The following is a 19322-nucleotide window of genomic DNA, read 5'->3' on the forward strand; positions in this document are numbered from 1 at the left end:
AAAAGTAGTTTTTCCATTATAATTTTTAATTAAAAAGTAATTTATTTATCTATTTATTTTTTAATTCATTTATTTTAAGGATTTCTTTTTTTATATATAAATAAACAAATTGATTTAGTGCTTTTTCCAAGAGTATTTGTCAATAATATATTTTTTTAATAAATACAAATTTTGCATAAAAATAATAAATAATTTGGTACTTTGTATTTTTAATAATAATTATCATAATTATTAAACTATAGTTTTAGTAAGTTTGTAAATATTATTACATTTATATATAATTGGATTTATTATATAGTTAAATATATAATACATTAACTAAATAATAAAAGTGATACAAAGTTTATATACTTAGTTAAATTATGTCAAATTATATAAATTAATAATATATTATTTATTTAAGCGTACATTGTTGCTAAAAATTACTATTCGGTCAATATTTAATTGTATATAACAACCCTTAATACATATAGTCAGGCAGATAACCCTAGGGTTAATTCAGTAAATTTAGAAGTCGAAAAGTGAGGGTTGTTACAAAGCCCCAGTCCGATCAGCTGATGGTTAATGGTTTGGCCGAGCTGCCAGAGTCTCTGTAGACGGCACTTGGGTGATGTTTATGTGTTAGATTTTGTGACATGATTATTATGACGGTTCCTGTATACTATTGCCTGTAGTTAGTCGTACTCACTTAGCTTCGTGCTAATTCCCCTCCATCTCCTCCCTGTAGGTTGTAGCTTTGTAAATATTGCTTTTGGGAGAAGACGGGCATGCCAATGTTATGTTTGACAGTGTTTAACTCTGATGAAGTCTTTTATCATATGAATTGTGTTCTTTTGTAAACCGAATGTAATTATGTCTTTTCCGTTTAAAACATGTATTTTGTTATGATTACGTGACACTGTTAAAGTGTATTTGGTAATTAATAAATAAATGCTTCCGCCACGTATTTAAAAAAAATGGCGGTGTCACATTTATGTTGACCCTTTTTGCATGCTTTATCTCAGGTACTTATATGAATTGCTTCTGCTGTTTGCGATGAGGTCGCATGCATTATTGCTACTGGAGTCTAGCTTTTATTCGGACATTTGTTTATTTGCATTTAAATTTTTTTTAAACTTAATGTTGCTATTTATTATCACATGACTTATGGTTTGTAATGGTTCAACGGGATTTACGTTTACGAGTCAAAATTTTCAAACAATAATAAATGTGAATACTTTTGGAAAATGTCTCATATAGAGGGCGTAACCATTACTGTGGGATCATTGGTTAATACGCCGTAGGATGGATTCTGGCGGGGTATGACATAATTCGACCCTTTTGTTATAGCATGGGAAACAAGAACTTCTCTTTGGCTATGGCACCTACCTCCTTAGTCTTGGGGATAACAGGTCGTTTGAGTCTCACCCGAACCAATTAACCTCATCGCCTAAGTGATCCACCAGTACAAAAATCCATCCACCCGATTCATCTTTCATACAAAGAATAAACCCGCCGGTAGAAGAAACATGTGACTAACACCATCAAGGCAGACGTGTGAGAACGCAATCACACCATTGATCTTCCACATAACCGCCTTTGCTTTCACCATTGGAACACCAACCACATACGTGCGCACGTCTTTTGAAAAACCCGATTTTTCATCCCGAGCCAACTCACAATGTACGGATGTATCATTAACCATGACTCTTAAGAAAACCTCTTAGTAATCATCCTCGGTTAACCGCAACAAAGTTGCCATTGGAGAAGATCTACCCGAAGTACCGAAAGCTCTAGTGTACCCAATTCGATGCGAATTTCCACTAGCTTCAACTTCCTTTGAGCTTCTACTCAAACAAGATCCCTCAACAATACCGGAAAGCATTAGCATGCTAGGACTTTTGACATCCACAAAATCACTAGCCATTCCTCCTTAGGAACTTCAACCATATATATGGTTCCCCTTTTAAACCCGCGATCACCCACATAATCTCCCTTAAACACTACCCACTTTTGAACTCCAAATAGAACATGACAATTATCGTCATCCAATTGCCCAACCGAAATCAACCGACTCTTGAGCTTGGAACGAATTGCACATTCCTCAAGATCCAAGCACAATTCAAGTGTCTAACCACGAGATCATCAATACCTGCAATATCAAGTGTACTCCCATTCGTAACTCGAACCTTACCGGAGTATTCCTTGAAGTTCACCATCTCGTTCATGTATGGGGTGACATGATACGAGGCACCCGAATCTTAAACCCAAGATTCGTCAAGAACTTCTTTTTGGCACATCAACGCATCTTCGATCACCATAGTCGATACGCTTCCACCCAACTTATGACTCGGGCACATCAACGCATCTTCAATCACCATAGTCGATACGCTCCCACCCAACTTATGAATCGGGCACTTTGACTTATAGTGACTAACTTGTTGACAAATCCAACACACCACGTTCTTGCTCCTTGATGGACTTCTTGACCTAGCTCTTCCCTGAGTAACACTTAGAACTGAACCCGAACTTCCATTCGAATCTTTCCTACGAATACATTCGCTAAGAATAAAATCCCGGATTCCTTCAAAAGTTAACTTAGTAGTTCCTGAATAACCACTCACCACCGTTACCGTACCGGCCCAACTATCGGGCAATGAAGATAGAAAAAAAAGGCCACAATCTCATCATCGAATTTAATATTCACCGATTTCAACCGAGTTAAAATCGAATTAAATTCGTTAACATGATCCGCCACGGAGGAACCCTCCATCATTCTATCATTCACCAATTGCCTGCCAAATCAAGAAAGCCTTGTTCAAAGTGGATGGCTTTTTCATACATGTTAGATAACGCCGCAATCAAACCCGCCATTGTGATTTCAACCACGATGCTGTAAGCAACGTACTTGGCCAGAGAAAGTCAAACAACACGTCGGGCTTGCCTATCTAACAACTCCCACTCTCATTGAGTCATCTCTTCCGGTTTAACACCCTTCAACGGTTGGTAAATCTTCTTTTGATAGAGCACATCTTCAATTTGCATCTTCCAAAAGCTAAAATCATTCCCATCAAACTTATCAATCTTCACATCGCTCTTTTCCGCCATTGTTTCCGTGAAACCGAACCGAAGCTCTGATACCACTTGTTAGGAATAAAGCACGTGAGCCCTAACAAGACTTGATAACCCTAGGTTATCAAACCCACTGACAATAAACGAAAATAGTTGATGTATACGAAAAAACTAGCAAAAACAATAAAGACAAGAGAATTTAACGAGGTTATATGTGATCACGGATGATTACTTTAATCTTCGGCCAAAAAAGAGCGTTCTTTTATTGATAATTTTCGTGGATACATGTATGAGTTATAATTGGATGTTTAAATAGGAAACAATCAACAAGGAAACTACTTAGCGAACAAGAAAACTCGTTTCTAGAAAATTATGCCCGTCTGCCACAACCTCGAGATCGCGATCATGAACCTCGCGGTCGCGAGGTGCTCTTCTTAGCATCTGATCGAATTTGTTCAATCTCGCAGTCGCAATAATAATTATCGCGGTCGCGAGAATCACTCTAGCAGGAGTTTCGTTTTTCAATTTCTTGTTTAACTCGCTTCGCACTCCCAACACATATGTACGATTTAATTTCTCAATCAAAATCATTGATATGATCAATTTTGTATAAAAGCTAGTGATCATAATCGTGATCATAACTTGGTTCGTTTTACAATTCTGATAGAATTTGTTTAAAGAAATGTCAACTGAAGCTAGCTACAGATGAACATTATTGTGAAATCATTAATTCAAAAGCTAATGAAGAAGACTTTTGAAAATAGAATGCAAGTAGTTTTTTAGTAATTAATTTTAAACTAAAGTTTCTTTTTCTGATTCAATTGGTAAAACCAATAATTGATTACTACTCTTGTTTGTACCAATAATTGATTACCACTAATGTAGCAACAAGTATAGTTTCCAACTAGAGTGAATCTCGTCGCGCTTCGCTCCTAGTGTTGGAATGTTTTTGCCACTTACAGAACGTTATCATCGCATGTTGTTCGAATGGTAAATAGTTGTTTCCCTACTAATGGGTTTCGATTACAATAGATTACAGGTACAGCCTTTTTTTGATAGAGAATTTTTTTTTTTTTTTTATTTTTTTTTGCCAAAATATCAATAATAAAAAACTTAGCCTTTTGATCAATAGATAAAAAAAGACAAACAAGAATATAACTATGTAATCTACTAATTTCATTGCCAAAAATTATGAATGACTATGTTTTCATATTCCATAACAAAATAATGTGTTTTCCAAATTAGACCAGTACACTTTACTAAAATATATAAATAATAAGCAAAAAAGTAATGTGGGAGACATGTTGCTATACCATTTTTGTCGGCAACTTGCTTCAACTGAGTTTTCATCCTGCAAGTACTTTACCGATTTCTACATTTGAAGACTGTTTTTGATTTCGTGTGCAATATTTTGATATTTTTTATTTTTGTTTTAGGCTACTGTACGGCATCTGCAAAGTTTGTAGAGTGGCATCAATTTGAACATAATGTATACACTCGTGTTTTGCACACAAATTTAGTTTGTTTAGGCATTATTTTGATGACTGAATCAGCGAAATCGATGTTTAGCAACTGATTCCAATGTGAAAAGCTAAAGATGTGATTGAGTAGAAGAAAGTTTAGGTTCTTACTTGTATGATTCAATACTCACAGAGCTAACACATATTGTAAACTGTCCAAATTCGGCATCATAGTACACAACACATTCATTCAACACAACAACATCATACAACACAAATGAAATAAAATATGACATGAAATAGCAAATGCAGACTTGAAATGCGATTGCAGCTTCAAATACAACCTAAAAAAAGATCACACAAACTGGATAATAAGAACATATACACATAAAAACAAACATAATTCCTGCTAGCTACTAACAACAGCCACTTGAGAAATAAAGACAAAGATGCAGTAGTAAGTAGTCACATTATCGTGAAAGATAAAGGTGGAACACAGTCAAACGATCGCAAAAGTAAAGAAACACAAAACAAAGCACACGCTATTACAATCACGGAACATAATTCTTGATTTAAGTAACAGAACCAACTACACTAACCAATGCAATCTGTTACACAATCTCCACACAAGTGGTTTGAGCAACCCGCGTCCAAGAACCATGTGTTTTCCTTAATGCAGCTTCTGTCACTAAAGTAGGTCATAAATAGCATTTGATCATCTTCATCATATTCACCAAAGTTGACCCCTTTATCCCACTTCGGACACTCATATTGAACATGTCCCAAGTTTTGACATTTATAGCATTCCACAGTGGCTTTGTCAAAACTCACTCGACCACGTCCACGACCTCTTCCTCTATATGTACTTCGTCCTCTGCCTCGACCCCGCATAATACTAGAGCAATCTTCCATTTTCAAGGCTTGGTCTTCTTCTTCATAGCTGATTCATTTGAATTTTTGCTAGTGCACAACTAATGAACTTTGCAATTTGTATTGCTTTTATTGTGCTTCACTCAACGGTACACCTGGTCTTCCTGGTTCTGTTAATCCTTTTTCAATAACAATACCTTTGCTCGTATCAAGTTCTCCATCTGTTCACTCCAGTTGTCGTAATACCCATCAAAGTGGGGAATTTGAGTGTGGTATGTGATATTGAAAAAAGATTTCGAAATTATGTGTTACTATTGGGCTATGATACTAATTGTAAAGCTTGCTATAACTTGATGGCCGAATTTGCTGATTTTATTGATACGATTGCTTGTTACTTGCTATTAAATAGCCATAGCCATACCAAAAAAAAAAAAAAAAAAAAAAAAAAAAGAGATAACTATGCCACTAAAGCGATCAAGGCGGATCTTGGCTTACAATAACGAAATACTAATTCACCCTTACCCTTACCCACTAAATGTGGTGGGAATATTCGTAGTTTTAGTTATACCTTATTGTAGTCTTGAGTTTGTGTTCACATTACAACCGATTTCTCAACTTTTGTTATGCCTACACAACGGCCCCCTCAAGTTTACACTTTCTCAGGAGTAAAAAGTGTAAATATATAATTTTATTAAAATAAGAGAAAATAATTTCACCCAAATTTATAACGGATCCTATCTTCTCGCTCGGTGCGAGTTAAATTTTTCCGAGACCACCGTTCAACTCGAAAAAATCTTACGAACCCAACGGGACTAACTATACGCGAAACGGACACTTCTCAAAAAACTCTAAACAAAACGACAGCCCGTATCTTTCCGCTCGCCGCGAGTTAAATTTTTTCGACATGAGCGACATACTCGAAATAATTTTATGAACAAAACGATAAAAAGTACGTTTGAAACGGACACTTTTTAAAAAACGCTAAAAACAACGACAACCCGTATCTTCCTACTCGCCGCGAGTTATATTTTTTCGCCAGCACTGTCAGACTCGAAATAATTTTATCAGCAAAATGAAACTACCTACGTTCGAACCGGACAGATTTTAAAAAACAGTAAAGACGACAACACCAACAACGGCGCTTAACGCATGGAGCGTTTTCCCTTCTATAAATACATAAAGCTACGTTAAATATGAATACGCAGGCCGAAAGCCCCCGCCGCATCGCGCGGGCCGGACCCGGACTAGTTCAAAATAAACTAACGATTTCAAACATAAATATAAAATGTTCAAAAGTACAATGTGTGTATTGTAGTTTTTCTTATATACTTGCAAAAACCAGGTTCCTCGGAAATAAAGTGAAATCTTGGTTTAGGTCCCGCATTAGCTGTGACCTGGGGTTGCCCTGCACTAGAACCGGCGAATGCATCCGCAAGGACTGAAGCTCCAACCAGAATCAACAATCCGATCGCCATTCCTCCTAATAAAGGCCATAACCACTCCCCTACTCTCTTTTTCTTCTCTTCTTCTATTAAAGACCATAACCACTTCCTTACTCCCTTTTTCTTTTCTTCTATTAAATGCCGCAACCACTTCCTTACTCCTTTTTTCTTTTCTTCTCGTTTCAATAAACAAGCATTTAACGTGTTGATTAGAAATTTAAAAAGAGATGTACAGTAAAATTAAAAAATTATGCATAAATTTAGACGCACCAGAATCATGAGGCGGGGCTGAACGCACATCCATGCTAGAACAAAATCAAAGATCTCATTAGCATCATATAATAATTATTATTATTTTTTTTTAAACAGTTGATAAATTAAATAAAAGAAGGCTAGCAAGAAGCTAGAAATTACAAGGCCATTAAGGGATTTGTTAACCAATTGTTCCAATTAAGATTAGCTTTCTTATAACGGGAGGAAAGTCAATCAAAAGAGGAAGAAACAATGAAATCTAAAATATGACATTTTTTAAAACTAGACGGATCAAAGATGCATCCGTTTCTATATCGCCAAAGAGCCCAAAGAGTAGAGTAGCAGATGACTTCCAAAGCGATCACCTTCGTAGGGAGTTTAGATGAAGTCATGATCCATTACCAAAGATCGTTTACCGAGTTCCAAATAGGGAGAACAAGATCGGACCATGAGGCGATAAACCCCCATACCTGCGTTGCTTTATCACAATCAAAGAACACATGAGGTAAGTCCTCTCCATGAGAACTACAAGCAGCACATAGCACATCCTGCATAGACACACATTTCTCGATTAAGCTGCATTTGTCGGGAAGCCTATTCAACCGAGCACGCCAAATAAAAAAGTTGATATTAGGGGGAACCACTTTGCACCAATGAGTTGGCCAACAACCCGTGTTAGTAACATCTAGCAATTTCCGAAAACCAGAAACAGAGAAGACGCCATTAGAAAGATGATTGTAGTACCAAAGATCGCTAACATCCGAGAATTTAAAAAGATTAATAGCATCAATCATCGTTTGCAACTGCTGAAGCTCCACTCCTGATCTAACAGCACGCCTCCAGGACCAATTCCACTCACCATTCGAACGGCGTTCAAAAATCTTGCACCTTTTATCCACTTCTAAAGCGAATAATCGGGGAAAGCTATCTTTTAAAGGAACCCCATCGATCCATTTGTCAAGCCAAAAAAATGTATCCTTTCCGTTGCCCACTTTTTTAGACAGCAAGTTGACAACAGTCTGATGATGAGCATGAATGGAAATAATCTCTTTATTAATAGAAGCCCATGTACCTGTACAGCCACGTTTTATAGCCGGAGAAACCCCATCATACTGAATACCATGTATAGCTTCCAACACTGAGGTCCACAGCCACCCGGAACAATTAACGTACCTCCACCTCCATTTGTAAAGAAGAGCTTTGTTTAAGGACTCAAGCGAAACAACGCCAAGACCACCTTTTTCTTTCGATTTAGTTATATCGTCCCACTTGATCCAATGAATTTTTCTATCTTCTTTAGTCCCACCCCAAAGGAAGTTAGCACGTAAGGATTATATTAAATTAAGAACACCTTTAGGGGCTTTGAATAAGGAGAGGTAATAAGTACCAAGACTTCCCAAAACCGACTTTATTAAAGTCAAACGACCGCCGTACGATAAGAGGTTCCTTTTCCATTTTGAGAGACGTTTTTCCACTTTGTAAATGATAGGCTTCCAATTAGAAATAAGACGCATGTTAGCACCGATCGGGATTCCGAGATATAAGAATGGAAAGGAAGCCGGTTTGCAACCAATGGAAGCAGCAAGGCGATTAAGTTCCAAAGTAGAAATGCCGATGCCAAGAAGATTCGATTTCTGAACATTAATTTGAAGACCTGAAACTGCATAAAAACAATTCAAAATTGTGATAAGGTTGTTAATATTAACATCACTCCATTCGCCAACAAATAAGGCATCATCTGCGAAAAAACAATGAGACAAACGAATAGCATTTTCCTCTTTACCAACAGGGAGACCCCTAAAGATGTTATGGTCCAGAGCATCCAAAATGGCGACATGTAGCCCTTCCATACAAATGATGAATAAAAACGGAGATAAGGGGTCTCCTTGCCTGAGACCACGACCAATTTTGAATTCCTCTGTAGGGCTACCGTTGATTAAGACCGAAGCATAGGATGAATTTAGGCATCCTTTAATCCAGTGTATCCATCGTCTTCCGAAACCAAGGTGAAATAGCATAGAAGTAAGGAAGTCCCAACTAATAGAGTCGAAGGCTTTTTCAAAATCAACTTTGAGAAGCATGGCACATTTCTTTTTCCTTTTACACCAATCTATAGTTTCATTAATCATCAAAGGGCCATCAAGAATTTGACGCCCTTTAATAAAAGCGGATTGTTCCCTGCTGATAACATGATCAATAACTTTTGCTAAACGATTTGCAAGAAGTTTGGCCAGAATCTTATATTGAACTCCAATCAGACTAATAGGCCGATAGTCTTTCACGTACAAGGGATTATCAACCTTAGGAAAAAGGGAGAAAAACGAAGAATTGCAACCTTTGGGAATAAAACCTGAAGTGTAGAAGTTGTTAATAAAAGCAAAGACGTCCGATTTTATCAGATCCCAGAATTGTTTTATAAACCGAAACGAGAATCCATCGGGGCCTGGAGCTTTGTCGTCCCCACAATCCCAAACCGCTCGTTTAATTTCTTCCTCCGAGAATTGATCCTCCAAAGAAAGGGCAAGCGCTGGAGGTAACTTACGAAGATGTGTACTCGGTCTAGCAATACTAATAGACTTGCACCAATTAAACTTGTCTTTGAAAAACATTAAAAAGTATTCTTCACTTGTGTTGGTAAAGTGACCCATAACCCATTCGACATCACTCCTGTAACCGCAAGTTTTTTTCTTTTCCGATTAATAGAGGTATGAAAAAAAGATGAGTTTTCATCCCCATAAGTATTCCATAGTTTCTTATTTTTTTGCGCAACGTTCATCCTTTCTGATTTGTCAATAAAAGCAAGATCTTTAATAGCCAAAACCTTTTCCCTGGAAAGCTGAATTCGATCACCTCCATTCGCTAAATCGTTATCGATCTGATCAATAGAGGATAGCAGAAGCTTCTTACGAGCACCACATGAAGCCAATTTAATTTTACTCCACTCTTTTAGTTTTAGTTTAACATGTTTCAGTTTATTTTTGAACACAAAAAAAGGGTTGATCCCCACACAATCAGCAGCTATAGAAGAATCGTTCCAAACATCTTTAATAACCTTTTCAAAACCATCCATTAAAAACCAAGATGCGAATAACTTGAAAGACGTAGGCCCGTAATCCAAATGTTCATTGAAAATTACAATGGGGCAGTGATCCGACCACAAATTGGGGAGAATACGCCCCACTAAATCTGGGCATGAGTCCATTACGCTATTAGATAGAAGAAAACGATCAAGTTTGGCACGACTATCACAAGACTTGCTATATCTTGTAAAATTCCTACCACCCATTGGGAAATCGACAAGGCAGGAGGTAGAGATGAAATCATTGAATTCGGTAGCCGAAAGCGGACAAAAAGTCAAACCAAACCGTTCATGAGCGCCCCTTACTGAGTTAAAATCACCAAAGATGAAAAAATCCCCACTGTTATTATGAATGAAATCAGAGATGAGTTTCCATAATCTGTTTTTGGAAGCCCTATCTTGAGGAGCATACACGTTGACAATGAAGCTTCTGTTTTGAGAGCAAGGACGAGAACCTTCAATAATCAGAACATTGTCATATGAAAAAATACGCGATTTATAGAAGCTCGAGGGATCCCACAACGTAAGAAGACCCCCCGATCTGCCTCGAGCACATGAACTAGCCACCTCAAAAGAATTATTACCCCAAAAAGAACGGGCAATAAACACATCTAACTTAGTTAACTTTGTTTCTTGAATACCTAAAACATCAATTTTATATTCGTTACATAAACCACGAATCCAAGATTGCTTATAATTGAAACTCGCTCCTCCACCAATATTAATGGACAAAATATTCATTAAATCGATTTGTTAGCACCCTTTCTAAGAAGCAACTCTTTAAGATCTGCTTGACTACCTTTCATATCGTATCCAAGTGATAACCCGACAGAGATAATATTATCAAATTGCTCAGCTAGCCCAAGTGAGGAGACAGGTTTCGCAATAACAGAATGATCCGAAGAAAAAACAGGCTTTCCATTAGAGAATTTAGGAGAATAGAAACGCTTACTAGTGTAACCAGGAGGTTTCGAAAGAGAAGATGATCCTTGTGCTGATGAAACCTTAAGGGTGTTAACATAGTCAACATTCGAATCCATACCCAGGTTAGCATCCGGCTGTGGCGACACCTCAGGTTCAGCATGAGTTCGAACTTTCGATACAGACCCAATACCATCATCTATCTCTACTTGTTTAAGCGTAACCTTACAGACAGGAGTTGTCGCATCAGACTTGAGATCAGTAACATTAGGTACATTAAAAATATGGTCATCAAAGGTATCTTTTACCACTTCACCTTCTTCAAGATCCTTATGGCTATCATTATTCGAACAATCATCCATAGAGGCAACATCCTCCTCTGACTTGTCGAAGGAAGATTCACACAATACCTTTAGAATGGATGGGTTCCAATCTTCTGCTTCTTTCACAAGTATAGAATAATCTTTTTTGATAACCGTAATTATAGCACGTTCATGAATGGGCTCAAGATTAGAGGTCAAAATGCAAACTCTACCATTCCCCTTTTTGTCTTCTAGATTAGAGTCCTGAAAGAGAACCCTCCCAAAATGAAAAGCAATCTTATTGAAGACATCATAATTCCATGCTCTCGCAGGCAAACCTGCAATCTCTAACCAAATAGCTCTATCTTTGATCGAAAACGAGTCCGAGTATGGACAGAATTCCGAAATAGAGTTGCGGACAAGCAAATTTTTGCAGAAATTATCACGAGTTTCAATATTAGGAAATTCGATCCAAACCCACGTACCACCCAAATACTGGACAGATAAGGATTCAAAACCCTCATCATGCCACATACAATTTAGAAACAGGATTTGAGAAGGAATAGTAGCTTTTCCAAACATAATAAGTTGTGTGTTCTCCATATTTAGCAACTCATCATCTTCAATATTAATTTTTTTAACAAGAGAAGCCTTTGGCAGCTGTACCTTCGATCCACCAACTAACGATGCATAGGAGAAGCCATGCATATTACTGTTCGTATTATAGTTAGTCGGTCCAAACTTAGGCTTAGGGAAAGCATTGTGAGATAAGTTTTGCTTATTATTAGAACTTTTGTTCGATACCGATCGATTGAACCGTGCTAGGGCAGCATAGAGATGGAAGTTTCCAACCCAGATCTTGGAGAGCGATGCTTCCAAATCGCTGACCAATTTGACGTTTAGGAATCTGACAAAACCAAAACTGGTGCCTTTTATCGTAACCTTTTTTGCGATATAAACATCCATGACAGTACCATGCTTGGAACATAGATCACGCAAATCGTTGGTTTCAAAGTTATGTGGGAAATTAGTGATGAAGATATTAGTGGAGATTTTAGATGCGTTAATATGATCGGAGCGAACAGGAGGTGACATATTGACGAGAGAAAAAAATAGAAGAAGGATTCCGGCAGAAAATGATCGGAAGAGATCACTGCATCACCACTTTGATTTCATTAACTGATTCAGACGAAATGGAATCCAGCAAGGATTGCCGGAGATGAGCTGATCATTAAGATGATTTCTCGGATGAGGAAACAAACTGATCGGAAAAAAGGATGGTGGGTGGTTGGGTAGTGGAATATGGTGGGGCACGGTGGTATTTCTAAAAGTTGAAGAAATATTCAAATTAAAGTGTATTCTTTTTGTGGATTTTTGTGGAACTAGTTGAAATACCACAAATACCCTAGGATTTCTTGATACGTCTGAATAGATCGGGACAGCAGATCTCTCATAAATTCTATCAGCATAAACCAAAGACCTAATTAGTTAGTTAAAATATGTGTGTGTCATATAAATTTATCATTAGTTTCAGATATCTGAATCTCTAAGTAGTCTCAATGCAAGACAACATCTTGTTCCGTATATATATATATATATATATATATATATATATATATATATATATATATATATATATATATATATATATATATATATATATATATATATATATATATATATATATATATATATATATATATATATATATATATTATGTACATCCTCCTATTTACGTGTGAGAGGGGAGAGGACAATAAGTTAGGGTTTCGATATCTTGTTTTTGGGCTTCCGAGTCAACCCGACTTTATTTTTTAATATTTTTTTGGACAAAAAAGTGAATTAAATAAAATTGTTTTTTCACGGAAAAGTGAAAAATCAAACAAGAACATGGAGGATCAAACATCTTGTTTCCCCAGTACTGCGCATCTTGTTTGCTACATCCATCCATCACACATTTAAAATACTCTGCAATTGTCTCATTTCCTTTCATTGCTAGTACTTCAAACTCCCTTCTTAAGGAGTTCAACAGTGACTTTTTCACCTTGGTTTTACCTCCAAACTTTGACTTCATGGACTCCCATGCAAGCTCACTATCGTATGTATTGCTTCGGTTGTGCTTCACTCAACGGTACGCCTGGTCTTCCTGGTTCTGTTACTCATTGTTCAATAACAATACCTTTGCTGGTAATGACCATCAAAGTGGGGAAATCTTGAGTTTGGGTTTTCTCATCTGTCATTGCCATCTGATATTGGTAAACGATTTCAAAATTGTATGCGTTAGTATTTGGCTATGATACTAACTGTAAAGCTTGCTATATAACTTGAACGGATGAGGCCGAATTTGCTAAGTTCATTAAGAGATTACTTGCTATTAAAAAGAGAGAGAACTATGCCCACTCAACCGATCAAGTCGGATCTTGGCTTACAATAATGAAATACTAATTCAAAATAAACTAACTACTATTGTCAAACATAACTAGATACTAATGTTTAAAAGTACAATGTGTGTATTGTAGTTTTTCTTATATACTTGCAAAAACCAGGTTCCTCAGAAATAAAGTGAAATCTTGGTTTAGGCCCCGCCTTAGCTGTGACCCGGGGTGGCTTCACATCAGCATTAGCTATGACCTGGGGTCGCCTTGCACTAGAAAAGATGATGACTGAAGCTCCAAAAACAACAACAACAATCGACAATCCTCCTATTAAAGGCCAAAACCACTTCCTTACTCCCTTATTCTCTTCTTCTATTAAAGGCCATAACCACTGTTCAACTCCCCTTTTCTTTTCTTCTACTAAAGGCCATAACCACCGTTCTACTCCCTTTTTCTTTTCTTGTATTAAAGGCCATAACCACTTTCTTACTCCCTTTCCCTTTTTATTTTCTTCTCGTGGTCTTAGGTTCACTTCAATAAACAAGTATTTAACATGGTAATCAGAAAATCAAAAAGAGATGTACATAATATATATATATATATATATATATATATATATATATATATATATATATATATATATATATATCAATGGGGAAGTAACCAATCGGGGGGAAGCGGGGGGAAGTAAAAAAAAATATTCGTTTTTTGGAAAAACTTTGTTCACGAACATTATAGATTGGATGAAAATAAGAACATTTAGAAAAGACACTTCGTGATAAATGTTATTATTTTAGCGGGAAAACGATCGACAAAAATAACATTCAAGATAATATTGTTCGTGAAGAATATTAACGTTTTTTTTTCTTCATGTTTTGTGAAGTAAAATTTAGCCCGATTTAGAGTTTAGGGTTTAAGGTTTGGTATTAAAAACTCAATCTAAATCCTAAATCTAAACTCTAAATCTAAACCCTAAACCCTAAATTTCTAAACCCTAATATCTAAACCCTATAAACCCTAATATCTAAACCCTAATGTCTAAAACCTCAACATACGCTCGAAAAACACGATAATTGTTATATATTACTTCTTCGAGCGTTTTCCCGCCAAAATAATAACAATCATCACGAAGTGTCTTTTCTAAATGTTCTTATTTTCATCCAATCTATAATGTTCGTGAACAAAGTTTTTTCAAAAAACACAAAAAAAAAAAAAAAATTGCTTCCCCCCGTTTCCTCCGTAATGGTTACTTCCCTCTTGATATATATATATATATATATATATATATATATATATATATATATATATATATATATATATATATATATATATATATATATATATATATATATATATATATATATATATATAACTTTAGACACACCAGAATTAAGAGGCAGGGGATCGTTTGCTACTTCTGAAAGCATATTTGGGACATCATCATCATCATATGTACCGATACTATATTGGGAGTATACAGGCACACCCAGGCTACACCAAAATCAAATAGAACAAAATAAGAGACCTCATTAGCAGTTAAATTATAAGGATGTATACAAAAACCTAAGATTTCTTGTTACATTTGTATACCATATCGAGTTCTTTGATAAATTCTTTGAGCATAAACCAAAGACCTCATTAGTTGGTTAAAAAAGTACTCATATAAATTTATCATTAGTCTCAAATATGTGAATTTCAGAGTCTGAATTGCAGGACAACATCTCTATATCGAGACATCATTATATATTTCTTAAAGACATACAAAAAGATATAACTTTAATCATTAAAGATGTGTAGAAAATCAGAAAGTAATCACCTTTGTATCTCTGGTTCCGTATTCATCACAGCATCAGCGTCGAACAAATCACTCCGTGACATAACTATATAATATTGAATCAGAAAACCTAAAGTAATAATTGATTGAGAAATACGATACGATGGATTTAATAATTGATTCGTAATATATATACCTAACCTCCTCCTGTTTACGTGTGAGAGGGGAGAAGACAATAAGTTAGGGTTTCGATATCTTGTTTTTGGGCTTCCGAGTCAACCCGACTTTATTTTTTTAATATATATATATTTTTTTTTTTTTTTGGCAAAAAAGTGAATTAAATAAAATTTCTTTTTCACGGAAAAGTGAAAAATCAAACAAGAACATGGAGGATCAAACATGGGCTTACAAGCGTTATTTATCTATTTAAACCAAAACTCGTTAGACTAACAAGCATACATGACTAAAAATCATACAAATTTAATAGATGCATTAAAAGCTAAACCATATCAATCAACTCAGAAGCATCCACGCACTTCATAACCATACATAAGGCTGATGACTTTCGCATATCTTCGCGATCATTTACCATTGAAATATCTTTAACCAACCAAATTACTTGGAGAAAATTCAAAAAATATGGAAGTGTGAGAGATGTCTATCGTAGGATCCTAGATCTCATGAATTCCATGAATGTGAACAATAAACCACATGAATGTAGAGAGCATTAGTCAAACTAGTCAACTATATACCACGGCTCTCTTGAATACATTACAAATCGGTGGCTAATGTTAGCTAATCTAGGGAACCTTGTATCCTTTATATAGCCCTCGTATAAAGGATCCTCCATAAGGCTAGGGAAACACGTTTTACTCATTCTCGGGTACTTAACAATCCCTCCCCAGGAGTGAGACGGGTTTCCAAAAACTAACTCCCTAGTAAACATACAACATTACAAGGAAAGAATCAACTATTGCTAACTAACCCCCCCCCCCCCGGAATGATGTACGGCCTTTGATGAAGATCTTGAAATCTTCCTAACTTGATGTCATCGTTCTTTCAACGGTCTTTGAGTGTGCACAGCGGAATGCGCATTGAAGAACACATCACAAACTAAATATGTTACCATCAATCCCTCCCTTGACTTAGTTGTGATATGTCTTTAGAATTTGCTTGTATTGAGAAGTCATTTCGAAACTTTAGAAGCTCCCCCCTTAAAGTACATGGGCTCTCATCAAAGTGTCATGACGTAAATACCGTCGGTTTCAATACCGAGACACGCCTCTTGAACTTTCATCGTTCCAAAGAGTACTTTCGATACTAGTCATAAGATAACTCCCCATATGATGTAGGATCTTCTTCAAGTCTCTAGCTCCCCCCAAACAAACAGTTCTTCCTTTGAAGTCCGAGTCCTATACCGTTCATGTATAGAAGTCACAGTCGAATCATCATTTGACTTTGATTACAAAACGCCGTCGAATTCTAGAAACTCCCCTTGATAACGCGTATGGGAACAATTTCAAGTTTAGAAACCTTTCATGAACGTTCAAAGATTGTAGGGGGAGAATAAACCAATCTTCATCTTTAACTCCCCATAAGATGCGGGCATTCCTTTGAATCCTTCTTTGTTTCTCATCGAATCACACAATAACTCGTACGTACATCAACCATATACATATCTCCCCCAAAATGATGCTTGCACGAAGAAAAAGCTTCATTGTTTAAATTGGTTGATGTGCTCGACAAATCTCCAAAATATCTTAAAGAACGCGTATGAGAAAAGTCGTGTGAATCCGAGCCTCGAAAATAATTGAAAAATATGCTTTGGAGGTCCAGATTCGGTAAAGGACCATCCCCAAAAATCTGATAAACTATCAGGGGTCAAAACTGTCAAAATCTGAGTCAGATTCTGTAAGAGGACTACCCTTGCAAATTCTTGAAACATAGCAGGGACTAAAAGTATAACATTGCATCAGATTCTTTTATGTGGACTGCTGTTGGGCTGATTAGATTCGGTAGCCCATTAGTAACTTGTGAAGCCTAGCAATAAAATTGAGATTCGGTTGGGCTACTAGTCTGAAATATGTGAAGCCCAATAAGAAATGGAATGTATTACTGTTGAGCCAATCACATTCGGTAACCGAATTGTGTCCATGTTATCAATACCATCACTATACCGAATAGAATACCGAATATTATACCGAGTATTGTACCGATTATATACCGAGTATATACCGAGTATTATACCGAATATTATACCGAGTATAATCATAACCACAACCTAATCATGTTCATCATCGTTGTTAACTGTCCACACAAAGAACATGATGAATCATACTGAATCCAAAAACAATCGATCATACAGAATCATCCAAATACCGAATCATTAATTCGGTATATCAGTAACCGAATCATAATCATCAATAATACCGAGTCTGATTCATAAGCAGATACCGAATGTGATTCATGGAGACTGTGATCGTTCATCATTCAATTTCGCCAAATCCTCAATTCAGGTAAATGAAGACTCGAAATTAATTGCAAGAGGCTCTAAATGCAGTGATTAGATGATGTCTGTATCAAACAACAATCATAACAACTTCAAATTTCACAATCAACAGTGAACATCTTCGTTTATTATGAAGAACACAAAATATTGATTTCATGAATTAGACGAGTTCAAGCCTTGATTCCTTCTTGAAACTTGTTGCAAATCCATCATAGATCTCTCGTTGATCTTTATCTCATCTTGAAACATCATGATTTTTTTTTATTTGAAAGTTTGACCGAAGATGATAGTTTAATTTTTCGAATTCGTGTTTGATGTTGTTTCTCCACTCGATTCAAAGCATCACAAAGCTTAAACAAGTTGTTAGGAATTCAAAATAGCTTTTAGATCGAAAAATGATTGAGTAAATCTCTCAAAACTAATCAATGTGTGTTTTCGGTGAACAATGAAGAACACGATCAAAATTGCTCGAATCTGAATCTGTTTTGTTGAAATGAGGATGAACGAGGCCTAGGAATCATGTAAGCATCATTTATCTGTTCCTGATTCGAGTGAATGAATATTAATGAAGATTTCTAGTTTCGTTTGACCTTGATGAATATGATGAACTCACTGTAGCTGCAAAATTAAATCACGAATTTGTTTTTATGTAATTCTGAAATTTGTGATATGAATATAATAATGAAATGAATCAGATGTGTTTGTTGTTTGTGATTTGGAATATTGTTTGTATTGATTTGAATAAGTGTCAGTTTAGATTCGGCAAATGAGATTCGGTATCGAATGAATCTCATTTAGTTGTGTTTGTGTTTTGGTGAGATTCGGTTTCAAAAAAAATTTTGAAATTTTTTCGAAATTTTTTTTTGAAGATCTTCATATCTTCATGACGAAGATGATGAAGATTTAAAGATTTGGTTGTAGATGTATGGGTTTGGTGTATGAAGGTTTGAAGGTGGAGGAAAAATATTCATAATATTCATAAAGATCTCCTTCATGTGATGAAGGCCTAAGCTCTAATACCAATTGTAGGATCCTAGATCTCATGAATACCACGAATGTGAACAATAAACCACATGAATGTAGAGAGCATTAGTCAAACTAGTCAACTATATTCCACGGCTCTCTTGAATACATTACAAATCGGTGGCTAATGTTAGCTAATCTAGGGAGCCTTGGATCCTTTATATAGCCCTAGTATAAAGGATCCTCCATAAGGCTAGGGAAACATGTTTTACTCCTTCTCGGGTATCTAACATCTATTTAGTGAACAAAAGGCTGAGAAACAGG

The 19322-nt window shown here is 36.1% G+C and overlaps 1 protein-coding gene across 1 annotated transcript; it reads right to left on the minus strand.

Moving 5' to 3' along the window:
* Positions 1 to 9683: 9683 nt before the first annotated feature.
* Positions 9684 to 10895, minus strand: LOC139863582 (uncharacterized). Its single transcript, XM_071852201.1, has one exon. It carries the CDS (start codon positions 10893 to 10895, stop codon positions 9684 to 9686), a length of 1212 nt encoding a protein of 403 aa, XP_071708302.1.
* Between the last annotated feature and the right edge of the window lie 8427 nt (positions 10896 to 19322).

The sequence above is a fragment of the Rutidosis leptorrhynchoides genome, chromosome 8, assembly GCF_046630445.1.
Source record: "Rutidosis leptorrhynchoides isolate AG116_Rl617_1_P2 chromosome 8, CSIRO_AGI_Rlap_v1, whole genome shotgun sequence".
NCBI classification, from domain to species: Eukaryota; Viridiplantae; Streptophyta; class Magnoliopsida; order Asterales; family Asteraceae; genus Rutidosis; species Rutidosis leptorrhynchoides.